This window comes from Corvus kubaryi, unplaced genomic scaffold, assembly GCF_017639235.1.
Source record: "Corvus kubaryi isolate FWS band 111438036 unplaced genomic scaffold, C.kubaryi_AGA036_p1.0 split3-73, whole genome shotgun sequence".
Classification (NCBI taxonomy): domain Eukaryota; kingdom Metazoa; phylum Chordata; class Aves; order Passeriformes; family Corvidae; genus Corvus; species Corvus kubaryi.
This window is the reverse complement of record NW_024582091.1, coordinates 10385072-10408176: the sequence shown is the minus strand read 5'-3', so window position 1 is coordinate 10408176 and position 23105 is coordinate 10385072. Positions and strand designations below refer to the sequence as shown.

At 41.0% G+C, this 23105-nt stretch overlaps 1 protein-coding gene across 1 annotated transcript in view; it reads left to right on the top strand.

The window, feature by feature from the left end:
- Positions 1–348: 348 nt before the first annotated feature.
- Positions 349–23105, top strand: part of OGFRL1 (opioid growth factor receptor like 1) — an 88444-nt gene continuing 65687 nt past the window's right edge. Inside the window, exons 1-2 of the mRNA XM_042017168.1 lie at positions 349–431; positions 7871–7983. Of these exons, the coding sequence (XP_041873102.1) occupies positions 7945–7983 (39 nt within the window). The 5' untranslated portion in view covers positions 349–431; positions 7871–7944. The remainder of the gene's footprint in view (positions 432–7870; positions 7984–23105) is intronic.

The following is a 23105-nucleotide window of genomic DNA, read 5'->3' as shown; positions in this document are numbered from 1 at the left end:
CCCGAGCCCATTGGCGGAGCGGGCCGGGATCCTCTCCGGCGGGGGGGCGGCGCTCGGGCGGGGGCGGCCGCTCGGTCACCTGCGGCCGGGGCGGCCCCGCTCCGCTCCGCCGGCCCCGCCGGGGCGGCCGCGGCGTCACCGGGAACGGCCGGGAAAAGCGGGAGAAACAAAGAACATGGCGAGGGGAGGAGGAGCCTACGCCGCCTCAACCGCTGGGAAGGGCGCTCCGGGGGCGTACAATGCCTAGCGCGGGGCGGGCTTGCTTTCCTCCGCCCCCTTTCCCCGCCCCTGTGGCCGGGCTGGCGGGGGGCTGGGGCGGAACGGGACGGGACGGGCTGAACTGGACTGGACTGGAGGTGGCCGTCGGGAGTGGGCCCGCTGCCTGCCGCAAGTTTCGCCCGGAGTGGGAAAGTTGGGCGGGACCCGTCCAGGTAAGGAGCGGGCGGGGGTCCCGGGGCACCTGCGGGCCGGGCCGCGCTGCGCTGCCCCCTGCGCCCGCAGCTCCCGGGGCTCCGGCCGGGGCCGCAGGTGCAGCAGGACGGGGCGGCCCCGCCCGGCGGCCCCCGCGGAGCCAGTGGGGGTCAGGCAGCCCCCGCGTCTGGAAACTTTTTAGGAACTTAGAAGGTTGTCCGCCCTGGCCCCGGTCTAGGGAGAGCCGTCACCGTGCGCAACCCGCGGCACCTGGCTCAAAACCTGGCGGGACTGTCAGGGCCGGAGCGGGAACCTCCTAAAAAACTCTTCCTAAAATTGCGTGGAGTTACAAACCTACCTGTGAAGAGGTGGCGGGACCGCTGCTCTTGTGGAAGGAAAACTCTCCAGCCCGTTTTCTGGCGTCTGCACAGAGTGCGGCTCTCTGCTGGTTTTTCCCAACTCTCAAATTATTCTTTAGCTCTGGTTTTGAATAAATACTGCTCATGTCAGAACGATTATGGTATTGTTGTGAGGCCTTGGTCGGGATTTTGATCCTTTTAGTTTGTACTGAGATGGATGCCTTTTTTTTTTTTTTTTTTTAACTTTTAAACTAGCTAATGATTTGAGCGTCCGGTTTGAGGGGTGGCTTAAATGAATCGTACTGAGCGTTCAGCTTTTCCGCGTTTAAGATGTCTTGAGCTAGTTAGCTGAAGTTTCAATTGTCAGAAATGTTTAGAAGTGAAGAGATAAATCACTGGGCTGCCTAAAGTCATGATTAATGCGTTCATAATTAATTCAGTTACGGTCCCGGGCCCCCCCCCCCCCCAATCCTCCTCCAGATTTACATCGAGGCAGCTCAATTGCATATCAAAAGCCTCTTCTCATTTTCATTTAGTAAGTTATTAGACTTTCAAACTGCTCTTGCTCCTTTTCTTCTCACTTTGCTCACACCCTCGACAGTTGAAATGAAATTTTGGGGCAAGTGTCTCTGTGAACTTGGTTAGACACAAGTAATAAAGACGGCTTAGTGATAGAAAAGCCAGGAGCGTAAATAGCCATTGTTTTCTATCAAAGGTTAATTAGTTATCATCTTTATATCTGCACATGTAAGTATAAGATGGGTAAAATTTTGAGGTGAAAGTGCACAGCAGCTCTGGAAGGTACTGTTGTTACACATCACCCCAGCTTAGGAAGAATATCTCTTTAAAATGTGTTGACATTTAATTGACCTTTGAAAGTTCATTCTGTTAATCATACTCAAAGCACTAAAGCTATGGTTGACTGATCTGGTGCTCCTACATTCAGCCGTGCTCAGCATATAAATTCTGCAGCATAATTGCTACTTATTGAGCAAGAGTTTCTTTTCTTCTCCGAAAATGAGAAAGTTTTGCTTCGCCTCCGGCTGGGTGCTACGGGTAGAGTTGTGAACCCAAATGCTTTCCTGCCATCAGTTGTTGTGGCGGGTGTGGCCTCCAGCCAGGCAAGAAATTCCTTTGCTGAAACTGTGGTTTTTTTCCTTCCTGAGGCCGCACATAGGGCAAGGTAACCTTGAAGGTTACTTCTGTAGCTAGTTTGAGTCAAAACACAATAGGTCACTTTGCTTTTTATGTTTTAAGCTCTTCTATATGCCAGCTGTTTGAATGGAGAAGGCTGAGTTTAAAAAGGTTGACTGCAGAAGATAACTCCCCTCTCCCACCAAAAACTTGGCTCTTAAAGTCAAACCTAATATACACATGTTAAAATGCGTGCTACCTCTTTATGGCTGTTGTCCATAGCGTTGTTGTAACTCGAACTCGTACAGATACTGGGAATGGAAACATTACTTATGAGCTCACTGTCAAAAGATCTGGTTAAAGATTAATTTCTATTGGATTCACTTTCTGGATAGATTTCCCGATGAGGTTAATATAGTTGGTAATAGTTTTTGTGTGTTGAGACCTCTTGTGTCATATCATGAATTTGTAAGTCTGTCTGTCACCTTGTGAGAAATGAGGGAAATACTAAATGTTAAATGCAGTGTCAGTGGCTCCTAATACATCATTAGCTTTTTGCTGTTACCATTGAAAACTAATTAATAGCTCTTATTCTTAGTTACAAATCTACTTATAGAGACCTGGTATATTGCTGTTGTAGTTTTCTGAGTTATTTTGTTAATGCTGCTTTTGTACTGGAATCCCCTTCGCCTAACTGAAGACAGATGTGATGTTCAAGGTGCATTTGCAGCCAGGTAACTGCCCTGACCCTGCATTGGGTTAGGAGCTGTTAAAGCCCACAGAGGGAGGAGTTGTCATCTGAGCAAGTATTTTCATCAGGGCTGTGTCCATCAGCGCATGAGTGCTTTGAATACTAAAAAGTGATCCTGTGGTTGAGTTTTGTTTATTTTAGTAGAATAGATACAAGTGCCGCATGTGATTCATTTCACTGATTCTTCAGAAAGCTGAGTGAAGATAAATGTGCCAGGAGCATGTTTGTACTTTCTGTACAGTTGACAGAAGGAGGAGGCAAAACATCCAGGGTGGCCTAAGGGCTGGAGTGTGCAGATGCCTGACCTGCAGCTGCCCTGATGCTCGTAGCCCAGAATTGGCACCTGCTTTGTCTGTGCGACTTGCAGAAAAAGGCCATGCAAGGTGTCCTCTGTCACCTCAGAGGTGCCTCGGTCACCTCTACAGCAGGACATGGAGAGAGAGATCTGCTCTGCAGCTTAGCTTTTATAGAGGCTTAAGTCTTGGGTCTAACTAGGTGAAGGTATCAATCCATTTGTTATTTGCAGTTGCAAATACTGTCCTGGAATGAGATGCCTGAGCAGGGTCCCCTTTTCCAAAGAGGTTATCTTGCTGATTTGGGGGAGTGATTTGAATGTGGTGGCTCTCCTGGGTGGCAGAAGCTCCTGGACTGAGCCTCTTCTGTTGAAAGCAGTGGTCAAAACATGGATGGCATCACCACATGGGTGCAGGCATTCAACTGGGGGAGTGAAAGCCAAGTTTTAGGTTGTGGCTGAGACATGTCTAGAGGGGGATTTATACCTGAACTCTTCTTGTGCCAATGTTTGTATTGTACAAAAAGGTTTCTGGTGCAGCTGGTGTATTCCCAAACTCCTTATTTTATTGTTGGGATAAAGGACAGATCTGGAAGTTGCATATTCTTGCATTTCAGCAGTTGAGGAGTGACAAGGTGAGCAGGGGATTGGAGAACCACGTGGTGGTTTGGACGTGCAGTATTGGTTGAATCAATGTTGTGAAGGCTTTAGTGTTGGTACAAGTACCCGCTGGCAGGAAGCTGTGTGCTCGGAGGGTAGTAGCAGCCAAGAACGGATGTTTGAAGTTTTAATAATATCTAAAACCTTATCAGTCACCTAAACCCTTGAGGGTAAAGCGGGAGAGTCTTATGAAGGCGATGGCTGATGTTCTTTCTATCTGCATTCCTAGATTACTCTGAGGAGGATAATGTGAACTCATTCTCTGAAGATTATGGCATTGCGTGAAAGGAATGTGGTGCCGGGCCATAAATTAACAGGAACAGGAAAAGCTCATTCTCAGCTCTAGTTTATTAACTCAGCCATTTGCATATGTAATCCTTTGCACCAAAAGCTTGTACTGTATAAATATACCTTTTACAATAGCAGCCTACCACAGCAAATAGATTTTTCTGTAGAAAAGTTTCCCCTTCTTTTTTGAATTCAGGTGTGTAGAAAATGAATTTTACATTATTTGTAAGACTGCTTCTGCCTATGACATTTCATGTTGAATAAAACACTTGATAATGTGTTCTTGATCAGTGTTAAATCCACAGATGCTTTTCCTCTGTAACCATTTGAAATTTTAGAAGCATGAGTTGGAGTGGAAATGTAGACAGGTTTAGTTGCATTTTAACATACTCGCTGGTCAAGGTGAGCCCAAGTCATCCTAATGTGACATGCCTGACATAATCCCAAGGGGATTAGTTGTTAAGACATTTGAAAAATAAAGTCAGGTCTTGCTTCAGTATTTTTCCTAAGTGACACATGTTCTAAATTAAAGCTTTTGCAGCAAGTTGATTATAAACTTTCTGTGAGTCTAAGCAACTGAGAGCTGTTCTTGGAGCTGTCAAGAGACGTACTCATAGCTCTAATTTTTAGCTGATTACAAAATCTATATTTATCCACCAGGGATTTTCTTCGCTATTGACCGTCAGAAAAGTGGAGGATTTTTAATAGAAAACAGTTTCATATGTGTCCTGTTTCTTTTTCTGTTCCTTTTCTGTAATCTCCGGGCAGTTATTTCGGCTGTCAGGAGTAAAATGCAGTAAAACACAACCTGTTTGCATCTGTGGAAGGCTGTGTGCGGGCAGCATTTAGAGTAACTCTTTGTGACTAACGCTGAAAACTTTGGGCTGAAGGTGAGGAAGAAGGATAATTCTAAGTTCCCAATGCCTGAAGTTAACAGTGGGGTTTTCTTCTGACTTTTTTTTTGTGCCCTCCTCCTACCTGTCATTTCTCACATGCAGGTCTGTTTTAGCTGTTCCAGAGGGGCTCACTCTGCCTTCTCCTCTTGCAGAATTTTCTAGTGTGTGCATTCTTTGGCATGTCAGTGTTGATTACTGTGTAGTAGTTTTTTGAGCGCTGTGGAGCTTCCACAGTGTCTTAGCTAGGATATTTGTGGTGGTAAAACCCTCTCTCTCATCTTGTTTCACTGGTCAGTCTAATGCTTTCTCCTTGCTTTGTAGGACTGAATTGTGCCTCTCTTTTAACTTGGTGGGTGTTTTTTTATCATGTGCTTATTAGTCTCTTGTAGCTTCTGCTTCTGAAAAGTTGGGAGGAGAGACCTTTTCAGGGTGATGAGGATACAAGTTAACATTAACAAGATTCAGGTTCATGGCCCTGTCAGTATGATGTCCACATTTTGCCTGATACGTCAGAGTGTTTAATTTCAAGTGGTGGGAACAAGCAAGTGTTTAACTACTGATGTTCAGCCTAATTCTGTTCCCTCATTTCATAAGCCTGGTCACACCCAAGAAAAGGGGAGGCTGTGGGAAATAAATGAAGAATGGAACTTGAGTAGGTGTATTGCCCCAGTCAGTATGTGTGCAAAGGTTAGTGCATTTGCTGCACATGAACTCTAGTTTTGTTCTTTAAATGTTGGTGTTAAGTTTTACTTGAGTAGTGCTGTGAATAAACAAGCATTTTCTAAATTAGTTTAGAACATGGTGTTGTTAACAAAGTTGCTTTCTGCGCACCTTTGCGGATGTTTTGCCTCACGTAGTATGTAGAGGTTCTCTTTCATCTAGAACTAATTTCTGGTAATGTTCAAGTACCTTTGTAACAAGAGTAATCAATGCGCTGCACAACCTCATAGGTAAGAATGTGTAAGCTGAACCCTTGCAGACTCTTCTGCAACATCTAGGGCTTGTGCAGTTCACTGTGGAGCACGCTAAGTCACAATAGTGTTGTGATCGGAGGCTGTATTTGTTTTGATCTGATGGGGGTGAAGGACAAACATTATGATTGTGCTAATTATTTTGAGAGTCTTTATGTCCCAGTTGTGTGTTTGAGCTCTAAATGAGGAAAGGACTAATGGGAAGTAAAAAATGGCCTTCCCTGTATTTGCAGGGGATTTGGGATGGGTGCAGTGTCCTACCTATAGGCAAGCAGAACTGGTTCCTGCATTAACAACCTGACCCTGAAATTAGAAGTATAAGGGTAAACTTGTAGAATGTGAGGTGTGAGTCACTGGACCAACACAAGGATCAGAGTTAAAGTCAATGTTTTTCTCAAGAGTAAAGCAGGGTATAAAATATTTCCCCAGAGATGTGACTTAAGCATAAATTATATGTCCTGAATAAAGGAAATAAGAAATGTGAGTTAGGAGACAGTTCGCAAAATACAGGATGAAAGTGCTCTAGAAATTCTTGGAGGATGTTGGGGCAGAATTCTGTGTTTGAACATGGTTCTGGTCAGCCCAACATATGTCTGCTCCTGTGTCCAGGGATCTCTATGTGCCATGCCTGTAATTTGTCCCCTGTGCCAGAGGCTTATCACTGCAGCTGTATTTTGCCTTCCCTTTGAAAATGGACAGTGCAGCTGAATGAGTTGTGTGCTGTAGGTATTTTGTTCGTGCTGTTAAATCTAAGTAAATGTTCCTTGCTAAGCTTGGGATCTGTTATGTTATGCTCTCTTGGACAATGCTTTTCCCATAAAACTATGTGAAGTTACTACCACTGGGGACTGTTTTCTGGTCTAATATATGATCTTTATTCTTGTGCTGACCCAGTACATGGTCTTTGTATTTATCTGAAATAGGAAGCCACAAACTTAATAGTTCTGCACTGGGACTTGGCGCAAGAGTTGATGTAGAGTTAGTTAGGCGCGGTTTCAGGCTGGGTGCTGCTCTGCTCGTGGAACAGCAACTGGCATGGCACTTGGCTCTGCTGACAAGGAGAGAAGTGCTTTGAACCACCTGGGTCTCGCCCACTGCTGCCAGCTGATACCAAGGGACAGTTGAACCTGTTGCATCTTCCATTCTGGCCAATACTTAAGGTTTGCAGGCTTCACAGTGATTCCCTTATGACATTGAAATGGAGAGGAGTAAACAACACTGTACTGTTCACTGATGCTATAGCAGAGTATAAACAGTGCTCATACTCCTCTTTAGCCTTCACTTGTTGCTGTAGCTGGTTGGTGGAGATGGGCTTATCAAAGACACCTTTGTTTCATGTGGCACATACAGAATGGGTTCAAGTACCTTCAAAAGGTGTCAGGAGTGCAAATTGATAAATAATATGTTTTAAGTATATACGTTTCAGTTAAGTGCTATGTCCTGCAGTTCTTTTGCTTTTGTTGTGTGCACATAACTGAGATTTCAAAACTGTCGTGTGTATTCTCCCTATACTTTAGGTTGGTTTACTTTATTTCTCCTTATTGTGTTCTTTCTATGCTCTTCTCAGTCTCTGTTTCTTTGGGTTTTGCCTAGTATTGTAGTTCTGTCTTGTATATCTGTTTGTTCATCCATCTCACGGGGGTTCTCTATGTCCTTCTTCCTCTAGAATGAGCGCATGAATAAATTTTTCTCCATCTTAAAAGCTCTGGGGATTTTGCTTTTCTGAAATGATGTTAAATCTGAGATTGATTGTTGGTTGGTTTTGGTTGTGTAATCTGTATGTTTCTTAATGCAATAAATGGGAAATCATTATGCCTGCCTCTGGTGGGAAATTTAAAGTCTTCAGTGTCATTTCTGAATACTTTAGCTGCCTTAGCAGTTAACCTTTATCTACATTAATTGAGAGACAGCTGCATTCAGGAGTAGTAATGTGTCACTTTAAACACATTCTAAGTTTTAAATGACAGTACCAGAAAAGGACACAGTTGTAATAATGGTTGTTAAAAGCTATCTGACTTCTTGCAGACAGTCCTAATAATGAGAACTATGTGATCCGAACTGCTGCACTTCTGGAATTACAATAACTTCTGTTCATGTATGTGATACAGATTCCTGGAAATCTGAGGAGCAGTCTTTGGCGGACGAAGAATGTAATTCTCCCCGGAGGTGTGGGGTATCTCTTATGAAGGGGACTGAAGTAGGATCAGCTGATATCCAAGAAGTAAGTTCTTGGGCTTTTCTCAGCAGATATATTGCTAGTGAGGTGCACTGTAGTAGCCATTTACTTGGGTGGATTAAAAGCTGATTAAAATCCTTAATGATTAGACATTGAGGAGAGGCTCAAGAAAACTAGGCACTACATGTTGTTCATGATTTTATCAGTAGTTTGGACATCTCATTCCCAAACGTTTGGATGTTTTGTGTCTCATTTGGTGTGTAATTTCAACTGCTTGTCTGCAACTGCCTGCTTAGTGTAGGGGGAGCTTGCTGCTTCAGGCATTTAGAGCTCAAATGCAGTTGGGAGAATTAGATTCAATCTGCAACAGTTGGAGATACTCTTGCTGTATCATAACAGCTGTGAACTTGAGTTCATATAAGTAATGTGTGCTTAATCTTCTTGTGCTGTCAGTGACAGGAAGAGGAGGAATAATATTTCTCCATATTTAATGATGATCTTAAAGTTTTTGACAAGCAAATTTGAAAATATAAACTATAAAGCAACTTAGGAAATAATTGCCATGAGTTAAGTTTTGCAAATTCTATGTAGCTATTAATTGGCATTTTTATCTATTGATATTCCAGTGCTAATCTAAAAACTAATTTACCTGAGTTACCCTATCACCTCATCTATATGGAAGGTAACAGAAAAGGTAGAGGCCCTGTTTTTGAATTCTAGGAGCACTTGGCAAGTTTGGTTTAGTTGCTTTGTTTGTTTGTTTTTATAGTTCTTTCTTTGTCACCAATAATCCTTTCACCTGACTTAGAAATTTCAGGGGAATGAGAGAAAAGCAGTGGAAAGCTTTTTTTTCACTGAGCAGGGCTTAGTGCTACCAGTTTGCCCCTTTTTCCTTCTGGGACATGAACTATAAATTCATGAAGACATCGGAAAGTTAGGATGTTGTTCCCTTTGTCATACCTATATTTGTTCAGCTGTGTTTCACCTTATCAAGATCAGCATGTATCAAGCCCCAAGTTAATTGCTATTTAAGTCTTGGACACTTTCTTACTAAACACCTCTGTAGGAATACTTTACAAATTAAATATCGGAGTGGTAAAGACAACTCATTGCCTTCTTCTGCATAACAGTCCATACTGTGTGACAAAGTGCCTCACAGTTTTAGATTGACCTTGTTTTGACTTTCATACAGATGTAATCTGTTTGTTTTTTTAAAATTGAAAGGTAGCCATATATAGAGTGGAATTGCATATTGCTGCTGATATAATGTCCTTCATCTAATTAATTGCATTTTATAGGCTCCCTACATTTTCCCTCTTTAAGTTGTAGATATTAGGCCAGAGTGTCTACAAATAAAATCATAATTTAGTGTAATGACTAGGTGCAATTTGTCTTCATTCTGCAATCAGTGTTTTGCATTTGAGGGTTTTGTTTGTTGGCTTTTTTTTGTTACTATCTATACATATTGTTTTACAAGGTGATTTAAGTGTTTTTCTTAGCTGGTTTGTGATAAATAAGATAGAACTTGCCAAAAGAGGAGCTGTCTTTTCCTTTTTTCCCAAAGTATTGTTATAGTAAATGTATTTTCTTACTGCCCTGTTCTTCAGTAGACCTCACACTGAAATGGCCAGTACCTCCTTGTATTGCCAACTTTGTGAAAAGTTGGGGACCCTACTTGAGAGTCTCATAGCCTGTCATGGTAGCTTTCCTAAGGAGAGGGTGAGTGGATCCTGTGGCTCTGGTGTGGTATATAGATGCCAAGTGCTAGGAATTCCTGGAATGTAGAGTTGTGCAGCACTGATAAAGTTTGCTTTGTTTCCTTAGTGACTTGACCCATTGAGAAAATGTGATTCCCTAGGAAGCTTTAGTAGCTCAAAGTTGATATTGAATAAAGGGAAAGGCCCCAGCGTAATTCTGCTTTTTTTCACCTGCTGCCTGAAAGATTAATTTTCTTAACCTTAGTATAGAAAATATAACCCTGAGTTTTGAAAGTGATTTATAGAGATCCTTCACGCTTACCAGTTTGAGTAAATACGCCACAGGCTTCTGTGTTCCACCTACAGTCTTTTCATAACCTACTCAGTTTACAGTGTGGTAATTTCATTTGGGGGTAAGAAAGTTTCAAGGAAAAACACCTTCTAATTAGAGTGATATAATCATTCTGCTTGCCTGCTGCGGTTTCATATGACTTCAGAAAAATAGTTGAGTGATTAATCTTTAATTTTCCCTATCATTAACTTAATAAGGAAATGGGAGATAAAACAAAAAACAAACAGCAGAACTGTACAACCGAGATGTTCTTATGCCAGATCATTTTGGCTTTTTCATTTGGTGAGAAATGCCATTCTGCCAACTCTCTGTGAAGTGTACCAGCAACTGGTTAGCTCAGATAATTTGTAGAAATCTTGTAGCAGGTCTGAACTTCATTGAAGCCTTTGCAGAGCTTACTATACAACTTCTTCGCTCTTACCCACAGTTCCCTGTGGGATGGGTGGTAGGGTTTTTTCCATGGTTTTATTTAGAAACAAATCTTGCATAAGCTAACTTCTAATATCATATAATTTCCTTGCACACACTTTTCTGTGGGGAAGGAAGCCATCCCAGACACTTTAGAGAAATACCCTTAGGAAGGGTTTGGTTCTATTTTTGTGCCAGTTACTATCTTTAGTTGCTGTGCTGATAAGTGAACTTTGTTGTAGAGTAATGCAGTTTTTGGATGAATGTGACAGGATTGCACAAGTCTCTTGGGGAACAAAAACAAGTACAACAGTGGAAGCAAATTTCTCTTTTTGTACGTCTTTGTTTAATTCTTACTGGGTGTAAAATAGGCAACGTAATACTAGAAGAGTAACGCTTGAATAGAAAATAAGCCTGGCTGTTTGCAAATGTTCCTCTGGAAGTTGTACTTTATTTCATTAGTAAATACTGTAAAAACAGTCCCGTGTATATCTACGGGCAGCAACACAGCAACAGAAGTTGTAGTGATCTTAACTAACCTGCTTGGAGGCTTCTGCATGTTAATAATATAAAATAAACAGCCAAGGAATGTGTATTGCTGTTGACAGTGAGCGACTGTAAACATCCTCGACTGGAAGCTGTGAAGCAGCAGATGGGGCTTTCAGTCGGATGTTTGCAGCTGCCAACTGCCACAGACGTCAAGAAATGTTTGACACCTAAAACATAGCTGTCTGTTTAAAACTTTCATTTCATTTATCACAGGCATGCGAATTAGGCCAAACTTTTCTACATACTGCTTAATCCTTATTGTGATGTCTGTGTCTTAATATCTAGAAATCATTCAATCTCTGAAAGGAAGAATCAAAAGTGGAATCAGGATATATTTTTAACTGCAAACTCAGTTCTAAGTTTTCAGAGTTACTTGGTTGTGCAGGTTACTTGGCTTTGTTTTTAGACTCCGCTAGAAAGTTTTTACAAGATTATTTCACATCTTTATCATCTCTGCAATGGTTCATCTAGAATTTGAAATCCTAAGCCTTGTAGGAAATGATCACTTAAAGGACTTCTGGAAGCTAGAAATTCACCAGAAAGAGAAACTGGGGGGTGGGGGGTGCGGAAGTATTGAAAATCTATTTTTCCTGGAAGAGGCCCAACCCTGAAAAATGATGGGGAGGTCAGGGAAATTTCATGTGTCCAGGTTCACCTCTGACATACCGTAGCATCTCAGCTGTTTGAGGTTCAGCAATCTTCCCCTTCACCCTCCCTTTCAAGGAGAGGGAAAAAAAAAAAAAAAAGGAGGAAGTGCTAAAAGTTGATTCATACTTTTCTAGAAGTCAGTTGAGGCAATTTCAAGATTCCACTCCTGCCAACTAATTATATGTGTGGGTGGACCCTGTTGCTAAAATACAGCCCTAAGACATAGAGAGCAATTTATGTGATTGGGACAGTACTTAATGGTGATTGCTATCATACTAGAAAAAGAGCAGTGAGGTTGTAGCACATAACTGATTTAAGCTGATACTGAAAGCACTAGTGTATTCCTTCTTGAGAGCGCACAGAGAAGATATGCATCTGCTTGTTACATATGTTAAATATCTATGCTTTTGGTAAAGTGAATTTTATTGTTAATTGGTTTTTTCTTGTTGTCAGTATCCATTTTTCTCAAATATGTTTATATGCATGCTTGTATAAAAGTATGAGAGGACATAATCTAAACATGAATCTGTCCCTTTACGTTTCACATAAGAACAGATACCCTAAGACTTTCTGGACTTTCTGACTTTTTTTGTAAAGGAGCTAATGTCCTGGTCAGAGTTCTTAAAAAAATTATTGTCATGTAGGTAGGTAAAACAGTATCTACAATGTCAAAAAACAAGTATTTTGTATTCAAGAAACTTCCCTAATCTGTGTTTTGCAGGTAACATTCAGTGAAGATTTGTATACTTGTCAGGTTGAAATTATATTGTATTTCAGTAATGCTTGAAGGTCGTGTTAGGATTAGTACTCTACATCATCTTGCACACTTACTGTACATAGTAAGGTATGAGGTCCTACAAAAAGAATTTACAGTCTGATTCAAGACTAGTGGCACCAAAGTCGAATTTAGATAATGTGGCCAGGGATCAAATGGGAGGAGCAAGAGGAGGAGGGCAGAGGGATGGGCGTTTGTAGGTGGCTCTGACTTGCTTGCTAATTAAAATGTGGGAAGACAGAAGACATATCTTCTTAGCCAGTTATTTATTTGGGTGTAAATATCTTGAAAGATGATGGTTTAGTTGGATAGTACATGGATTTGAAATTAGGACAGACACCGATGAAGCTGTGATTTTAGGTTGATCATTTTTTCTCTGCAGACAGAGCAGGTGAAATGGGCTGAGGTTTCCAAAAGCCTTTTCTTGCATATCTAAGTGACTCTGAAAAGCTTGTAGTGAACTCAGAAAAAGAAAATTCAACTAATACAGCAGTTGACTTAACTGCAAATTCATTTCAGGGCCAAGGTAGCTGTTTAGGGTATGCCTTACATGCATTGTAGAAGTAGCTGAATTTTTGGTATTTATGGCAGAAGAAAAGTGGGAATTACTGGCAACGGTCAGGTTACATTTGTAAATGATAGAGGTGCATATTACTGTTGACAAAGTAGAACAGTAATGAACAGAGTTGTGGTTTAACAAATAACAAGTGCTTAGAGGAGTCTTTCTGGGCTTAAAACTGGCTTTATTGACAACCAAGAGAATTTCTAAGTGACTTTGTAATGAAATTTATGAGACTTGGATGCACTTGAGAAATGCCATCTAGGCAGAAGATTCTTGACATAATCTCCTCATCTGGAAAGCTTCGCAGTAGTTTTGAAGAGGATTGAGCAATAGGAAAGGACTTGCATAGGCAGAGTATTTAATATCAAAAGCATTAAGTACCTCCTGTGAAGATTTACATATTGATAATATTTGTGCTTTGGCAGGAAATTCTTTCAATACCCATTCTATTACTCTTCTTCCTGAATTACGTACCGTCTCAAAGTTCAGCATGTTTCCTCTTGGAAAATGTAGTAGTATGTTGGGACTGCTTTCTTCAGCCTCTACTCACACTACATGCACACGAGGAGTTTTCTTTGTAAAAAACAGCTTCAGACACGTAACCTGCTCTTCTGCCAGCCACCTCTTAAAAACTGCTAGGGCTAAACTTCAGAAGAGTTTGTGGTGGTTTGACCCTGGCTGGATGCCAGGCACCCATCAAAGCCACTCTATCACTCCCTTCCACAACTGGACAGGGGAAAGAAAATAAAACAAAAGGTTCATGAGTTGAAATAAGGACAGAAAAAGATCACTCACCAGATATTGTCACAGGCAAAACAGACTCAACTGGGGGATATTAATTGAATTTATTACTATTCAAAATTAGAGCAGAAGGATGAGAAGTAAAACAAACCTTAAGAGCACCTTTTCCCCACTCCTCCCTCCTTCCCAGGCTCTACCTTGTCCCCCACACTGGCAAAAGGAGATGGAGAATGGTGGCTACGATCAGTTCATCTCAGGTTGTTCCTGATGGTGCTCAGGGACAGGAGTCTTTCCCCTCTTCGAGTGTGGGATCCCATCTATAGGAGGCAGTTCTCCATGAACTTCTCCAATGTGAATCCTCCTCATGGACTAAGGTTCTTCATGAGCTGCTCCAACACAGGTCACTCTTCCACAGGGTGCAGTTCTTCAGGCACAGCCTGATCCAGTGTGGTTCCCCCACAAGGTCACAAGTCCTACCAGGAAACCTCCTCCAGCATGGGCTCCTCTCTCCATGGGTCTGTGGGTCCCTGCCAAGAGCCTGCTCCAGCACAGACTTCCAGCAGGGTCACAGCATCTTTTGGGCTCCCACCTGCTCAGGTGTGGGTCTCATCCATGGGCTGCAGGTGGATCTCTGCACCCCCACAGAGTGCAGGGGAATCTCTGCTCCCATGCCTAGAGCACCTCCTCCCTCTCCTTCTCCACTGAACTTGACATTTGCATAGTGTTCCTCTCACTTATTCTCCTCTTTGAGCCAAATTACAATAACGTGTTTTCCTTCTTAAATATGTTATCATGGGGCACCACTGCCTTCTCAGACTGGCTCGGTCTTGGCCAGCAGTGCGTCCGTCTCAGAGCTGTCTGTCATTGCCTCTGCCAGTCATGGGGAAAGCCTCTGGCAGCTTGGCACAGAAGCCACCCCTGTAGTCTCCACTGCTACCAAAACCTGGCCATGCAAACGTAATACAAGAGTGTTAGAGCAGTGGCCCTTATTTTCTGTCTGAAATAGCAGCTGGCTGCTAGCTTTGTCTTTCCTTAAATATTGGTGTGTGTTGTCTTACCTAGTACTTGTTGAGGTCACCATATCCCTGGGGAGGAAGGGTGTTGTTTTCAGGCCCTGGCTTTCAGATTTGGGTAGGTCAAGTCAAGCCCTCTTCACCCATCTACTGAATTAATGATGTATTCTTAAAAAGCTTCTTTGCTCCCCAGCCCTGTTTGAAAGAGAACAGCAGGTTTGTCTGAGGGGGTCTTAGTTTTGACTCTGTGGAAGTTGTGTCTGCCAACCAAGAAGGAGGAAAGTAAAAGAGGAAAGTCAACCAGTGCTATTTACATCTGCATGCTGTCTATGGAAATCATCTTTAAAATGACAGGGCAACTGTTGGAAATGGCACAATCCATCTGCCTACATATGCACTTGTTATGAAGGAAACACAGTTGATGACGTGAACAGAAAGCTTTTGGTACTGAGCGGCTGTTGCTACTCAAGCTGCACTCAAAACTGTGTTGTTCAGATACGTTCTTTAACTCTTTGCTTGAAAAGTGAGTGTTAGTCGCCATATTTCTTGAGAAGTTCTCCTTGTTAATTATATGTGAAATAGGCATTAAACAATATGCTTGTTTTGTTTAGAAACATAATAAAAGAAGATGGACTAATCCTGTATCGCTAAAAAAACTGAATTAGGATGATTCTTTCGAGTTGTAGTGAATTGAGTTGAATTTGGCATATAAGTTTTTTCCCTTTAAGCAATAATTTATAGACCAAGATGCACGAACTCCATTTTTTTTTTCTATTGACATATACAGGCTGTTTTGGTTTTTTTCCTAAAGCTTCAAATAGTTATTATGAAACAAATAAATGAACAAAGGATATGGGAAGGAAGCCACGTGCCATGCAGTGACATAGTGTTTTTCCAGATGATAGCTTGAGGCATCTTTTTAGCTGTGGATGTCAACATAGCTGCTTTTACTTAACAATACATCTCTTAATTTAATATGGATAGCCAGCATTTTCCTCCAATTCAGGCTTCCTGTTACTGGCACTTGGATTTTTCTTGTGAATAAATTGGAAATACTTTCTGTAACTTTGTCTTGTGTTGCTGAAGGTTTTTTTTCTTCCCCCCTTCCTTGTACATCCTTTGATTAAATACATACCTCCTTTCATAGTGCAGAGCGTAGAAAATCAATTCAAGAACTTCTGCCTCTAGCAAGGCAGGACTGTCAGTGGAAGAGAGGGATATTGCTCAGAGCAGTTTTTTTTCAATCTCCTTTGGGCATCCAGGTGTATTTCAGTCAGTAGTAGGTCTTTCAGCATTGAATTGGAGGAGCTCTGAGCCATTCTGTCTTCTCCATTGTACTCCTTTTGTAACCCTTCTTGTGTAAGGACAGAGGACTTGCTTTTAGCTCTCCAGGATGCTGTGCAGAGATGTCTTGTCTCTTTGCTTTCACCATATCACTCATCTCTTTGCCTTTCCTTGACTCACCTATATTCATTAGATGCAACTAAAACTGCTTGCTTTTGTCTTCATCACAGCCTATACATGAAATAACTCCCAACTCCAGTTGTTCTATAATGCTATTATTCTCCATTACGGACCTGAACTTTTTCAATCCTTTTCAAACCTTTTTCCTTGGTTTCAGAAATAAAGGGTTAATCAGTCAACAACCTTTTAAACTACTTTGTTGTAATAAAAGCTTTGGGAAGATTTTGTGCACTCTGCTGAAGGCCGTAGGCTGTTAAGAGATGTTCTTACAGTAATGTTTATAGTACTCTTTTTCCTCTTGCCCTCCTTACCTTCTGTATACTTAGAGAATAAGATTAATATTTTCATATTGCAGTGTTGGCTTTGCAGAGTTGATAGCTGCATTTCTGATGTGTGCTGCTGTTTCTGGGGAAGCTGTCTGCTTTGTTCTGTGCAGAGCAATGAAAACATTTTACTTCCTCCAGAAAGATTATCACCATTCTGCATAACAACTTGTATATCCTTAATGTTCTTTATATATATATCTTTATATATGTATGCTTGAAATGAATTGTATTGAGAAGTTCCACTATACAAGGCTGATATACTCTGCCTTGTATTTTTATTTGTGTGTGTGTGTGTACGTACATGTATACACACACACCCCCACACACACCCACCCCCACACCCACACCTGTATCAGGGAAGAAGGAGAAGAAAGAGGCAAAGGAAGCTTTGCAAATGGCTTGGGGTTTTTTCCACCCATTGCCTAGATGTGCATGCTGTGCCAAGTAAACCAGCTTTGTGTTCTGGAATTTCTTAATACAATTAGTTGCTAGCATTCTGCCTGTAGTTGATGACATTATTCAATGGAATATGTGCTCATATGAAGCTCTTGCTCAGAAATTAGTGGTTTAAAAAAAAAAAAGAGCTGAACACTTAGTCTACCTGCATTAGGAACAAATGCTGCTGTTCCTTTAGAGTAAGGATCTTATTAGTGTGTCAGCAATTTAATTTATGGGGGCTGGAATGAGCTGTGAAGTTTTTATTTTGATTGTTGAAAGCTGTGCAACCTCAAAGCCTTTCTAGACATCCCATGTGATTCTGGGATTCATAGCAGTGATTAATTCTTTAACTATAAATGTTCCTTATCAACATCCTGAAGTGTTTTCAAAACATACAGAGGGGTTTTTGACAGCTTAAACTAAACAGTGATGAAATGGCAGAAGGCCTATGTGAGACACATTCACTTGCTATCTCCTTGAAATCATACCTGCTATGGGGGCTTTTGGTCTTTTTTTTGAGTAGTGATGTCCGTTAAGACACTCCAGCCAGTAACTGGAGCTTCTATGTAATGCATGGAAAGCACTGACAGCCAGGAAGCTGGCTTAGGCCCTAGATTTACTGGGCAAGGGCAAGACCCAACTAGGAGCAGAGGGAAAAGCATATAAAGCAACACTCACATGGCTCTGCAGAGTTGGCACAATGTCCTGTCTGCTAAACCTTCTCCAGCTCTTCTTAGAGAAACTTGCTTGTACATAAGTATCTTCGCAAATACTTGAAAGATACAGGTCAGACCCATTTGAAATGGCTGTATGTATTCTGCAGAGCTTGTTAGATGAGGCCCAGGGCAATGACCCTGCAGATCAGTTCTGAGCAAAGGTGGCAGCCATTTGACAGGTCAATAATACAGGTATCTGTGAATCAGTGAAGTAACTCAGAAATGCTTATTTTATGAATACGTAAGTTTCTTCACAAAGAAACTGATAGGAATTATTAATGTTCTGCAAATAAATACGGTCGTGTCTCAAGGTGGAAAACTACTGGAAATATAATTTCTCTGTCCCATGGTGGGTTAGTGTGGTTATCATTATCTTTGAATACTCTGTGGGGGCCCTAATTGTTCATGAAAGTTGGTAGGAAATACCTATGATAAGCATTCATATTGCTGAACTTACTAAAGCTGTGCTTTAGTTATATTTAGTTAAATATGTCCGAGCTGGATTGTTCTAGGCTTACATTAATGAATAAGGAGAGGCCCTTTTACATGACAATTTTATATGTTTTATTTTAGGTACGTATTTAGGAATGGGATGACTTGTCCCCAGTTGCCCTTCTTATTTCTCTCCTTTAGCTTCAAAGTCAGTCTAGGATAACTACCTCAGGTGTGCATATCTTGCTCATAGAAGTCAATTTATAGTCAGATGAATTCAATATTTTTTCCTCAAAGGAAGAAATTCAAAAGGTAGAAAGCTTTTGAACAACATAAAGGGAAAGATGAAATATGAACTGAAAAAGTGTAGCACTTTTGAATGGCTTACAAAAGTCTTACTAGTTGTGGAAGAATCCACAATCAAGGGAGATAGCAAAGATAAAATGTCTGAGAATAGAGGTGGAAACAGCACTTCAAAATACTCTTTCCCTTCCTCCTGCCACAAGAAATCCCTAAATAGATGTCTGTCAGCTTTTATTCCATGAATATAAATTAGCAGATAATGAAGCAATGTATAAAATTAGTAAGAAAATGACATGGATGGAGGGAGGACGGCTGGACAGAGAAAGAAGGAAAGATTTTTATTAGAAACAAAGGATTTTAATGTTGGTGCTCATGATCAGGTAGAAGTCAAAATTATATAGTAGTGCTTAAAGACAATGCTCTATCGATTTGTCAGGCATGTGATTAGAAAGCTGGGGCGTAGTCAGATACAAATGTTCATGGCATTCTTTCAACTTCAGCAAGCCAGGAGGATGTTTAACAACCGCTATTAAAATAGGACATAGCTTAGAAGATGCCAATAACTTGTATCAAGGAATTGGAGAGGAGTAATATAAAAAACTCTGTGGATTGCTAATCTAAAATTAGTGTACTCCAGATTACAGATGGAAACTAAATTGTGCCAGGTCTTAACTGTGTGAGTAGAGTTTATGACTGCTTATAGACTGTCAGCTTGACATGATTTTGGACAGAAATACTGAAATAGGACTCGAACCAAAGTAGGTAAATTGAGTAGCTTGTACCAGGAAATGGAACTCGCTTGTTAAGTTGTCTTTTTATTTTATTTCATGTTAAGTCAGGCAGATTGAGAACCCCATACAAACACTAGACTTTATGGTATATTCCATGATGTTAGATTTGGCAACCCAAACATCCTGATAGAAAAAATTGAAATAGTAAAAGGTCTAGAAATTGTGTATCTGAGGGATTATAATTTGGTGAACAGATTTAAAACTATCCATGAAGAATAGTCACTGAGTGGTATGTTTCCCCGGGACGGAGAGTGGTAGGCTTTGATCCTTTATTTTCTCTTGGTTTGTTTTTTTCTGTAGAGAAATCCTCAGGTATTCCTGTTAGCTTGCAAGTGAACTAAATATTGGAACAGTACAATGAAAATGGGAAGGGGTCATATGGTAGCATACTTCTGTCTCTCAGGAAGCAAGATGGTGCCGTTCACCTCAAACGCAACCGAAATACATACATGTACACATTTACAAACCAGAAGTGTGTAGGGTATGTTTACACATCCTCCAAGCTGAATTTGTAACAGTGAGGAGTTAGGAAATGACAGAATGTAAGCCTAAGTGGTATTCTGTACTTTTTCAAGGTAGTATGTTCTTTGAGGATAGTTGGACATGGCTATGACCTAGTACATCACTTCTGTGTTGGAAAAGGGAAGGCAAGGTTGCTGTCTATTGCAAGGCAGTGGGCAGCGTCAGGAAGTGAGGGAATAGAGGGAGGCATGAAGAATGAATGTCTGGCTCAGGGAAGAAAAAAAAGAGAGAAAAAGCAAGCTAGTAGTAAAGCTGAAAATGTGGAATGGACGAGCCTGGGAGAAACAGTACCAAAAGCTTGGAAACAAGTGCTGCAGATAATGTTTTTGAAATACTTAAATATTTTCAGTCCATTTTTTGTGTTGAGCAGTAGAGCATGACTCTGTCAGGCGAAATATGTCACCAGTGTACCTCTGGTGCATCTGATCAAAAGCATTCCTGCATGCCTCACTGACAGGGTGGAAGCAGAGCACTGACCGGCTCTGTGGGGAGTGAGGGTGTGGACAACAGTGGGAGAGGGATCAGCCTTTAACTTACGGTGTCCTAAAGAGCTGTACCTTTGTATTTGAGAGAAAGAGACTGGATGCTTGATGTCTTCTGAAAATCAAGCCTTTGGAGGATTCATCTCCATGCAGTCAGCAAAGAATGCTGATTCTTTTTTTTTTTTTCATGAAACGTAGTTGTGTTGTTTTGACCCCTAAAGAGGATCGTCAGTGTCATCTTACAGCTTGTGTTGGATGGTATTTTTGAGAGGGATGGAACTTGGCTATATAAAAACAAAACGTTAAAAGCGTCATTTGAGATTCAGAGAGTTGTCTGGTCTCAGAACTGAAGTAGCTGCACTATGGATTACTTCTAACACTTAGCATGCACTAGTGCTATGAGGTGAGGTTAACAGATCAAATTTCTAAGTTAGTCCGTCTGTGATTCATCTTTTAAATGTTGTTCCAGGTCTTCAAAGTAAGCCAAATTCTCTACAGCAACAAATAGTTCTACTTCTCTGAGCATACTGAACAAGTAAATAAGTCCAGCAAAATCTAAATGCAGTTTGGCAAGACAGGATAATGCTGGAAACACTTGCCAAAATTGACTTGGCAAAAACTCTTCTGTTTTCAGTAGATTTGGAATAAAATCTGACAAGATCTCTCTCTCCATGGGAACTATGTGACTCTTAAATATTCTTACTATTGGGTGGATTGTGTGTAAGGAGTATAGTTATAGAAACACCGGATGCCTTTCTTGCACAGTATCCCTTATCTCTTAGCTGTGAGAACTGGGTTATAGCTACATTAGCAGAATCGTTCTGATGCTTGTTAAATAAATGGGAAAGTGTACCTGTAAACATGAAGGGGCAATACTTTCTCTGGTGTTTAAAACTTAGTAGTTGTTCTGTCTGTCTGGCCTTAGTGAAGGTCTGATTTCTGTTGGCAGAACACAGTCAGCAGGGCTTCTGGATTAACAGCAGAAGATTAATATCTTCCCTTGGAAACAAATCCCAGAAGATGGAAGAACCAAAAAATAATGGAAATAAATCTACTCCAATACCCTCCAGTGTATTTTTTTTCTTTCCGGATTTCTAGTGGTGCTGGTAGAAGCATAAATACAGATTAGATGCTACTGTTTCAGTTTAGGCTGTTTGCTAACACTGGGGAGTAAATGGTTTTGGGCATTAGTTAAACTTTCCAGGCATATGTGACAATATGGAAAATAATATTTTTACACTTTGTGCAAACAGTAAGCAGGTAAAGAAAGAGAAATAGATTATGGCAAACAGTAGCACTTGGGGCAGAGGATAAATAAATGGCAGTCTAAAGAGAGCAAGAAAACTGCCATAGAATTTGAAAGTTGTCACAGGTCTTGTTTCCTTTTCTATTTATTTTTGAGTTTTGAATTCCTGACCTGACTGAGCTGAATATGCAGGCTGGAGCAAGATGCTGGTGTGGCCACTGATGATGCCTAAGATGGATGTTCAAAGCAATTTAAAGGCCAAAAATTAGACAGGATCTCCCTCTGGAGGTCTTTAAAGGCATCTCTGTCCATGCAGGGAATTTTCTATTTATTTTAGAAAGACTGCATCATTTAGTTCCTAAACCTTGGAATTATCCTGGATCAGGTGGTTGCTTATACCTCACCCTGGATGTTTAGTGGAAACAGAATATATGACAGAACCAGACTGGTCACTGACTGAATGGGAGAGCTGACCTGTTCTGTATGAGTGGGTTTTATACACCATACTAAAAAAAAGTTGGTTAAGGCAGTTCATGCAGACAGATTATATAAAGGTTTTGGCAAAAAGGTTCTAGTCTAATCTTCGCAAGGGACTAAGGGATCTAGGGAAGAAATTACATTTGGCAGCTTCTTTAAAACATGGGACCCTAAAGAAGTGACTGCAAAGGCCAAGTCTCTTGCATAACCCCAAATCCACAATAAAGAGCAGCCTGAGTATTTAACAAGTGATAGCTATATTCTTATCAATTGTCAAAAGAATAAAGGATGCATTCTCTTCATGACTGATGAAGAGCAGTTAAGTTTTATACTTTTGCACCAGGTTCCTGTGCCTTCTGTCTTCATAGCTGCTGAAAATGTCCTTGCTAGAGTCAGTGGGGCCTGGATAGTAGCCCTCTGGTCACTTGCCTGAACTAAGTGCCAGCTAGGATCTCTAAAGCGCTGATAAGAATTGCATAATGCTGATGGATACAAGGTTTACAGGAGAGGCAACTGGAATTGAGGTGAAACTGCCAGGACATTTAAACTGACAGCAGTTACCTATGTCTAGGTACCTGAATTAGACCCCAAATGTCTGCTGTAGAGTAAGCTGAATCTCTCTGTAGGCTTTTTAGACTGTAGAGGACTGCATGCTTTTTGTGTCTTATTGAGAGTTGAATCCTACCCTAAGTGCCTTTGTCTTACTCTTCCTGAGTCTGTAAATAGAGAAGCATACCTGTTGGGATAAAACCTGTGTAAGAAGTTCTCAGAAGAATCAGAATTTCGCCTGAGAATGTCGAAAAGGTGTAGTTTTTTAAAGATCCACGCTGTGTTACATTGTGAAGTGTTGACAGTGTTCAGAGATAATCTGGCATTTCATTCCCTGAGTAAGTCTCTTTTCCCTTGAATAAGTCTTTCAGGATTTAGCATGGCTTTTATTCTTTTTGAAACTATATTGTCCCTCCTGTCTGTTGCCTAATCCACGTGGATGTTTTTCTCTAGCTCTGTGCAGAACATGTGGGAGCTTTGTAAAGTTGCTAACATTGTGTTTGTTCTCTACCATCTGACAGCCTAAAGACAGGAAGCTAAAGGGTTTCAATTTCAAGATGGATCAAGTGGAGCATATTGGAAACCTGTAAACAAGAAGTCTGATCTCCCCTCTTACTCCCCTTAAGTCTGCACCATAGCAACTATCTACACAGAAGGATTTAATGTCTTGTATGAG